At 43.1% G+C, this 9319-nt stretch overlaps 1 protein-coding gene across 1 annotated transcript in view; it reads left to right on the top strand.

Moving 5' to 3' along the window:
- LOC139554960 (lysophosphatidylcholine acyltransferase 1-like) overlaps window positions 1-8914 on the top strand; it is a 45902-nt gene extending 36988 nt beyond the window's left edge. The window contains exons 6-14 of the mRNA XM_071368286.1: window positions 910-968; window positions 1859-1893; window positions 2198-2252; window positions 2402-2484; window positions 2639-2764; window positions 6101-6254; window positions 6434-6532; window positions 6703-6844; window positions 7144-8914. Of these exons, the coding sequence (XP_071224387.1) occupies window positions 910-968; window positions 1859-1893; window positions 2198-2252; window positions 2402-2484; window positions 2639-2764; window positions 6101-6254; window positions 6434-6532; window positions 6703-6844; window positions 7144-7322 (932 nt within the window). The 3' untranslated portion in view covers window positions 7323-8914. The remainder of the gene's footprint in view (window positions 1-909; window positions 969-1858; window positions 1894-2197; window positions 2253-2401; window positions 2485-2638; window positions 2765-6100; window positions 6255-6433; window positions 6533-6702; window positions 6845-7143) is intronic.
- The last annotated feature ends 405 nt before the right edge of the window (window positions 8915-9319 follow it).

Raw genomic sequence — 9319 nt, 5'->3', positions numbered from 1 at the left:
CACACACACAAAGTCAGTCATCGTACACACACACACACACACAAAGTCAGTCATCGTACACACACACACACACACAAAGTCAGTCATCGTACACACACACACACACACAAAGTCAGTCATCCACCGAGTATGAATTCGGCTTGGGCAGTATCCAGATTGTCTTACCTTCATACCGACCTTGTATGAACACAAGGGGCACTGTTTTCCAACCCCACTGAGCCTCTGTAATGCAAGGGTTAGCAATGCTAACAAGTACATGCGTATTGCAAACATTTTATACAGTCTCTGACAAACTATTTGCAGGACAGACATCCCAGCTCATAAGGTCATGCAAGTAACTCAGAAATGCTACTCAGTTTGCTGCAAAAAACAATGTTAGACAGCAAGGCTCTTGATCCAGGAAGGGATTCTCTGATGTTACCAAGAGAAGCTTAATTTTGCATGAAGCTAACCACTTAGCTAGATAACTAGGTAGCTCCTAAATTAGCAAACCAAATGCACAACTGAAAATCATTTTGTTAACTTAATAGTTATGAGGTTTAGCTGGCAAACATTCACCTGGAGCGTGACTCACAAGTCTCTCGTTGTTGTTTGCTTGTAAGCTTCATTATCAAAATAATGTGACCAGTGAAAAGAAGAGTACGATCTGCTTCATCCCCTAACGTATTACACAAGTTGACTGCAGGTATTTGCTTAAAGTAGCAACAAATATTAAAATGTATTTAAAAAAACAAAACAAAAAATGTAAATTATTTTCCGGTATTGACGGTATTAAAAAAACATCTCGTGGCTATTTACAAATACACCGTTATAGGGTATACCGCCAAAGCCTAGTATGAATATGCCTCTTAAAAAAACTACAGACACACACTCACTCAGTAACCTTTCTCTCTCTTTCTCTCGCCTCAGGGGCCTTCATTCCAGCAGTCCCAGTTCAACCAGTAGTCCTGCGTTACCCCAACAAAATGGTAAACGCATAACTAAGCTCTCCTTTCTTTCCTCCCTCTCCTCCAAACCATCCTCTCTCCCTTCCTACTTCCCTTCACTGCTTTCCTTTACATACATATCCTTCTCTCCCTCCCTCCGTTGACGGTTTCTCTTCTTACGGCGTGAGTCCGTCTGTGTCCGTGCAGAGTGGCTTCATGCTCGTGTGGAGTGATAGTTAATCTCCCCTCTCTCTCGCTGTCTTTGTGCTCTCTCCCTCCCTCAGGTTTCATGTCCTTCTCTCCACTGCCCGTACACACCCATCATTAATTATAAACCTGTGACTACGTGCTCGAACTAGAAAGCCATGTGCAGTAGAGAGAGACTCTCCGGCTGCATCTCAATAGTCTAGTGGCTTCCTTTCCTCGTCTCCTTTCCTGCATCTCAATAGTCTACAGTGGCTTGCTCTCCTCGTCTCCTCCTTTCCTTTACCTGCAATAGCACAAAATAACTGAAAGTAAAAGCAAGTCTCAAATAGACGATCCTCCATGTTGCTTTCAGCTGTCCAGTGTTTTCAGACCAGTGCAGACAAAGGAGAGGAAGCCCCTGTGTAGGCCTCAGTCCTGCTGTGTGTAACCCATGAACACACTGGGATTTTCTGTCCGAGTGTTTCGAATGGATCCAATGCTTTTAAATGGGAGTCATCGGTTGTTGGATGAATGACAACGGAGATGATTGTCTGACACAAAAATCACGAATGGTCCATCTTTTGACGAATGCAACTCGCCCGAAAATAGTTGACTTGAGTTGATTTTTTGAAAAAATCATGTACAATTTGATCCCTGTTCATGCATCTTAGTAAGCAGAGGAGATGCAGCCTCTGTAGGCCCCAGTCCTGCTGTGTGTAACCCATTTCTTCTTCCTCTTCTGACAGGATACCATCACATGGACATGGCAAGGCCCTGGAGCGTGAGTATCTCTTCCTCGTTTAATTTTTTTGATTTTGCTCTCTCTCTCTGGCTTTTCTCTCTCTCCTCTCTTACTCTTCTCCCTCTATCGCCCTCTGGCTGTTTTTTGTGGAGAGGTCTGGCAATATGTTTTAGATTAGAGGATGTTGTTGTGTTTTCAGGCCTGTGGTTAATCTTCACAATATCCCCCTGCACAACTTCCCTCTCTTTCTGTTCTTTCATCTCACCCCCCCACGTCAGTCTTTCCCTCTAACTCCTGTTCCCTTTCTGAATGAACTGATTACTCACTCACTCTCGCTACTCAGGATTGAGATGCTGTGGCTGACACTGTGCCAGTTTCACAACCCCATAGAGATTGAGGTAAGGGTTATTTTTTGAGGTAAGGGGTTATTTGAAGGCGGCGTATTATACAGTGGGGCATCTTCCTGCTTACAGACATTGACAAAAGAATGTCAATAAATATAGAAACGGAAGATGGACGGGTGATATCACATTTTTTCTCCCTCCAGTACCTACCTCTCTACACTCCTTCAGAGGAAGAGAAGAACAACCCTGCTCTGTTCGCCAACAATGTCAGACACGTCATGGCCAAGTTAGTACTGTGTGTGTGGCCTTACATCAAGCTTTTACATTGAGTTTACATCTGTCTATCTGTGTTTCATGTGCTTCTCGAAATGCCCGCCACATATACAGTATATCTGAAATGTCAGGGGCGGGTCCTGACCGCTCTCTCTGTGCTCTGATAGGGCCCTGGAGCTGCCCATCACAGACCTGTCGTTTGATGACTGCCAGCTGAGCCTAGCAAAGGGCCCGTTGTGTGTCCCTACCAACAGCAGCCTACTGCAGTTCAATAGACTCGCTCGAAGGCTCGGGTGACTTTACTTTACTATTGGTCTTTCAGCATTATTACACGTCGTTAACAGTTTAAGAACACTGACTTGTTTTGCTGTTTATAACAAAAGATTGACATTGAATAAAATAAGAGTATTTCAAAATTCTATAAATGTTTATTCTAATGTCTTACAATCTATTTTCGTTTAAGTGTCAATGCGTAGGTAGGGTATGAGCGATCTCCTGTACCTCGTTGTCTGACATTTTTAAGAATGTCATACTGGAAAATAATACTGGGTTTACTGGGAAATACTAAGACTAATACTAGTGGGTTTACTGGTCGAACTGGGAAATACCACTGGGTTTACTGATAATACTGGGAAATACTACTGGGCTTACTGATAATACTGAGAAATATTACTGAAATACCACTGGGTTTACTGATAATACTGAGAAATATTACTGAAATACCACTGGGCTTACTGATAATACTGAGAAATATTACTGGGCTAACTGATAATACTGGGAAATACCACTGGGCTTACTGATAATACTGGGAAATATTACTGAAATACTACTGGGCTTACTGATAATACTGAGGGTAAAAATAAATAAAAACGTTTTAATCTCATCAATCTACGCACAATATCCCAAAGAAATTTTTGCAAATGTATTACATAAGTATTCAAACCCTTTGCTACGAGACTTGAAATTGAGCTCATGTGCATCCTGTTTCCATTGATCATCCTTGAAATGTTTCTACAACTTGATTGGAGTCGACCTGTGGTAAATTCAATTGATTGGACATGATTTGGAAAGGCACACACCTGTCTATATAAGGTCCCACAGTTGACAATGCATGTCTGAGCAAAAACCAAGCCATGAGGTCGAAGGAATTGTTCATAGAGCTCTGAGACAGGATTGTGTCGAGGCACAGATCTAGGGAAGGGTACCAAAAAATGTCTGCAACATTGAAGGTCCCCAAGAACACATTGGCCTCCATCAGTCTTAAATGGAAGAAGTTTGGAACCACCAAGACTCTTCCTAGAGCTGGCCTCCCAGCCAAATCTGAGCAATCGGGGGAGAAGAGCCTTGGTCATGGAGGTGACTAAGAACCCAATGGTCACTCTTGACAGAGCTCTCAAGTTCCTCTGTGGAGATGGGAGAAACTTCCAGAAGGACAATCCTCTCTGCAATACTCCACCAATCAGGCCTTTATGGTAGAGTGGCCAAACAGAATCCACTCCTCAGTAAAAGGTACATGACAGCCTGCTTGGTGTTTAACAAAAGGCACCTAAAGACTCTCAGACCATGAGAAACAAGATTCTCTGGTCTGATGAAACCAATATAGAACTCTTTGGCCGGAATGCCAAGCGTCACGTCCGGAGGAAACCTGGCACCATACCTACGGTGAAGCATGGTGGTGGCAGCCTCATGCTGTGGGGTTGTTTTTCAGCGGCAGGGACTGGGAGACTAGACAGGATCAAGGGGAAAGATGAATGGAGCAAAGTACAGAGAGATCCTTGATGGAAACCTGCTCCAGAGCGCTCAGGACCTCAGATTGGTGCGAAGGTTCACCTTCGAACAGGACAACGACCCTAAGGACACAGGCAAGAGAACGCAGGAGTGGCTTCGGGACAAGTCTCTGAATGTCCTTGAGTGGCCCAGCCAGAGCCCGGACTTGGACCTGATCGAACATCTCTGGAGAGACCTGAAACAACAGTGTGTTTCAAACCTGAAAATAGCTGTGCAGCGATGCTCCCCATTCAACCTGACAGAGCTTGAGTGGATCTGCAGAGAAGACTGGGAGAAACTCCCCAAATACAAGTGTGCCAAGCTTCTAGCGTCATACCCAAGAAGACTCGAGGCTGTAATCGCTGCCAAAGGTGCTTAAACAAAGTACTGAGTAAAGGGTCTGAATACTTTTGTAAATGTGATATTTCAGTTTTGTATAAATTTGCAAAAATGTCTAAACCTGTTTTTGCTTTGTCATTATGCTGTATTGTGTGTAGATTGATGAGGGGGAAAAAAATATTTAATACATTTTAGAATAAGGCTGTAACATAATGTGGAAAAAGTCAAGGGGTCTGAATACTTTCTGAATGCACTGTATGTTGAATACTTTAAGATACTAGAACGTACAGTATTTGAGATGTACTTGATTTAGCCATTAAACCAGTGGTTTTCAATCTATTTTTCAGCGGGGACCCCATTTTTGTTTCTATCAGAAATCCTGCCAAATCTTTTACAACCTTAAAATCTGTCACTTTAGATTTTCACATCTACAAATAACCTTCATTCAATTTTCATCTCCTTTCAAAACTAAGAGAAATGCATTCACTCAATACAATTTTATTTTTCTAATTGTCTTTCTCAATAACGTTTGTGTATTGTCCCATAAAATAATCTGTACACTTGACCTGACTGCAGTTCAGCGTCGTAACTGACTTCAGTGGGCAAATGCTCACCTTCGATGGCCACTGGCACGCTGGAGAAGTGTGCTCATCACGGTTGAATCCCGGTTCCAACTGTACTGGGCAGATGGCAGACAGCGTGTATGGTGTCGCGTGGGCGAGCGGTTTGCTGATGTCAACGTTTTGAAAAGAGTGGCCCATGGTGGGGTTATGGTATGGGCAGGCATAAGCTACAGACAACTAACACAATTGCATTTTATCGATGGCAATTTGAATACACAGAGATACCATGATGAGATCCTGAGGCCTATTGTCGTGCCAGTCATCTGCCGCTATCACCTCATGTTTCAGCGTGATAATTCACGGCCCCATGTTGCAAGCCTTCTGTACACAATTCCTGGAAGCTGAAAATGTCCAAGTTCTTCCATGACCTGCATACAGACATGTCACCCATTGAGCATGTTTGGGATGCTCTGGATCGACTTTTACAACTGTGTGTTCCAGTTCCCGCCACTATCCAGCAACTTCGCACAGCCATTGAAGAGGAGTGGGACAACATTCCACAGGCCACAATCAACAGCCTGATCATCTCTATGCGAAGGCGATGTTGCGCTGCAAGAGGCAAATGGTGGTCACACCAGATACTGACTGGTTTTCTGATCCATGCCTCTATCTGTATTCCCAGTCGTGAAATCCATAGATTAGGGCCTAATTTATTTATTTCAATTGACCGATTTCCTTAAATGAACTGTAACTCAGTAAATGTTTTGCAATTGTTCCATGTTGTTTATATTTTTGTTCAGTGTGTGTGTATATACTGTGTGTATATAATTTAATTTTGCGACCCGCACTGCAATTCCCCTGTTGTGACCTCAACTTTAAATACCACTTCATTAGCTTCTAGCCACACCCCTGGACAGTAGTGGGAAATGTAGTTCTTAACCAAGTGTTTTCTATGTGCAGGTTGAGAACAGGGACTACAGATACAGTCTTACAGCAGCAGGCTAGCAGAGCCAGGAACATTTGGGGATACAGACTGGGATTGGAGGACTTTGCTCAGTACCTCAACCTACCTGTGACGGACATGCTCACAGAGTTACACATCCTTTTTAACCAGGTAGGTATCTAATATACACCACACACAACTCGCATACCAGTAGTATCCCACACACACACACACACACACACACACACACACCCACACACTACTTTTATTCATGCAATCAAAATTAGTAGAAATAAATATCCATCAGTGTTGTTCTTTCTCTCTTCTGCTCCCTCTCTCTCTTTCTGAAGCATGGAGATGGCCAAATAGATGTCAGGGAGTATGTGATAGCCCTGTCTGTGGCGTGTCAACCCTCTAAAGCCATGGACACCCTCAGGCTCGCCTTTGGAGTGAGTGAAAGACAATGAAGCATTATAACAGTTCCTATGAAACACTATAAGAGCCCTATGACTGCTATTACTAGGTACTATAATAGCCCCATGCCTGTTACAATAAAGCGTTATAAAATAACTGTCTGCTCTAAAGCGTTATAACTGTCCTATGTCCTGACCCTGGTCAGATGTACGAGGCGAAGGAGGACAGGGCGATCGTGGAAAAAGAGCTGGCGTCCATTTTGAGAACGGCGTTGGGAGTAGCAGAGGTCGACGTTACAGAGTTGTTCTCAGCAATCGACACACTTGACGCAGGGAAGATCACACATGGTGATATCACACACTAACACCCTTGCCTTTCTTGCGCTAACATTTGCACTTGTCTTTTCTCACCAGCACTGACTTTGCTGATAGTTGCTTATTTGAGGAAAGGGTTTTACCAACTATGATTGTGATTTGTGGTTGTGTCAACTAACTACTATAAGTTTAATGCACTGTAAGTCACACTCGGCGTTAAGGGCGTCTGCTAAATGACTAATTTGTAATGAAATCCAACTAACGGAATCACGGTCAACCCTGCCATTACAATCTCTCTCTCTCTGTTTGTCCCTCTCTATATCCATCTGTAGATGACTTCTGTCGGTTTGTGGTGCAGCACCCAGACTTTGCTCAGGAGTACCTTCTCTCCTCCAGGGACACCCCATCTACCCCCCACACTGTCCCGCTGACCAACGGGTTCAGTGTGGCCCATTACAACACAGAGGAGCCGACCTGCAGCCTCCCTGGACAGAAGAAGAAAGAAGACTGAGAGACACTCAAATGGATCCATCTACTGCCTATGACAGAGAGAAAGGAGGGAGGAGAGATAGGAGAACTGGGAGGCCCTGGACCTCTACCAAACAAATCTATATTCTACAGTTACTATATCTTCTGACATTGTGGCCTGTATGTTCTACCAGAGAGAAGGAGCGAGGGATAGTTTATTTCGGGATAAGGAGGGGTGGATAGAGAGGGAAGTAAGAAACTATCAGACGGATAGAGGAGATTGCGACTGTGAAAGGGAGAGATGGTGGTGGAGAAGGGTTGGGTATGTTGAAGGAGAGTGGAGGAGGATGAGGTAGGGATGGATAGAGAGAGTTGGTTAGTGAGAGGATATGAGGGAGGGTGGAGCCGATCCATTCCTCCGGACACCATCTCACACCAATACTCCATCTTTGTTTTGTCCGCTAGTGTTTTTAAGGACTTTATGCTTTCTAACTTTCCAACATGAGTTACAGGAACTGGACACCGGAAGTTTTTAGGAGTTCATCAAACACTTTGGCTATTTATTGTAAAAAGGGTTTTACTTTTTTCTTATGTATAGGTATTTATTTGTCTTTCATTTTTATCAAACTATCTATGTCGGTTATTATGACTACTGTGCACACTCCAGTAAGATTTGTATTTTATTTTTAAGATTAGTTTTATCAGGTGATTAAGCACCAAACTGAGCTCAGCTTAATCACTGCCTTTCATAACGAGATTGACTGAGGTTAATTGGATTGAGCTGAAACGGGCTAACATCCAGACTCAAACTATTCTTCAACTAAGCATCTCCCTGCCTCGTAGACCATAGCAACTCACAACAAGACATTAAACTGTTAAAAGGGATGAATATAGGACCAAACTTCAACTACTTCTTTTTAAACCAGGGGCCTCTTGCGCGTTCACATTGAGCTCCTTGTTGCCTTTTAAATCATAAAAAAAACATGTGTAATTTTAATGTTGTCTGAGCTTAAGTGAAGCATCTAACAGCATAGGTATCTTTCTTTTCATAAGCCTAAAGACTGGGGTCTTCAGATGAACATGTGTTTGTTGTTTTCTCTTTTCTTATTGGATGAACAGAGAACCAGAGTTGGGATCCATCTCAAATGGCACCCTATACTCTATATAGTGCACATTTGTCTCTGGTCAAAAGCAGTGCACTATATAGGGAATAGGGTGCATTTGGGACGTAGCCTCAGTTAAAATATTCAGATAAGATGTTTCCCTCATTTTTTTTTAGTTGCCTCTCATATCACTGGAAGTAAGTTGCGCTTAGGCAAAGATCTAGGATCAGCTCACCTTGCTGAAATTCTAACATTAACCATTTAAGCATTGGCAATCATGAAACTGATCTGGGATCAGTTCTGACTATGATAAGCGATCGATCTATTGCCTTTTTGTACTGGTTTTGTTTTGGGAATTCTCTGCAGTTTGGCTTTGAAGTGACACCTTTTGTATGTTGTACATATGTGGTATATAAATCTTTGAATGTTTTTGAGTATTCATTTTTGTAAAGAAAGTGGATTGGAAATTATGAATACCTATGCAGTGCTCCCTGCCTTTAATGTTGAGAATTAAATCATGACATTTCCACAACTGCAGTGTTCTTTATTTCCACTAGTAGGAGCTCTACTCCTGAAATATATATTCAGTTGATTTGATGGTGGCTATTCTACGCCTAAGGCAAGTAGCCTATCTCCTCGCCAACTGCCTTATATCTGTGTATCCGATGTGAAATGGCTAGTTAGTTAGCGGTGGTGCGCGCTAATAGCCTTTCAAACGGTGACGTCACTCGCTTTGAGACCTTGAAGTAGTGGTTCCCCTTGCTCTGCAAGGGCCGTGGCTTTTGTGGAGCGATGGGTAACGATGCTTCGTGGGTGACTGTTGTTGATGTGTGCAGAGGGTCCCTGGTTCGAGCCCGGGTTGGGGCGAGGGGACGGACTAAAGTTAAACTGTTACATCTGCACCAATAAGAGCACACATGAAAGGTGAAAGCAATGT

This window comes from Salvelinus alpinus, chromosome 26 (assembly GCF_045679555.1).
Source record: "Salvelinus alpinus chromosome 26, SLU_Salpinus.1, whole genome shotgun sequence".
NCBI lineage: Eukaryota > Metazoa > Chordata > Actinopteri > Salmoniformes > Salmonidae > Salvelinus > Salvelinus alpinus.
The sequence above is the reverse complement of the archived record's forward strand: the minus strand, read 5'-3'. Positions and strand labels throughout refer to the sequence as shown.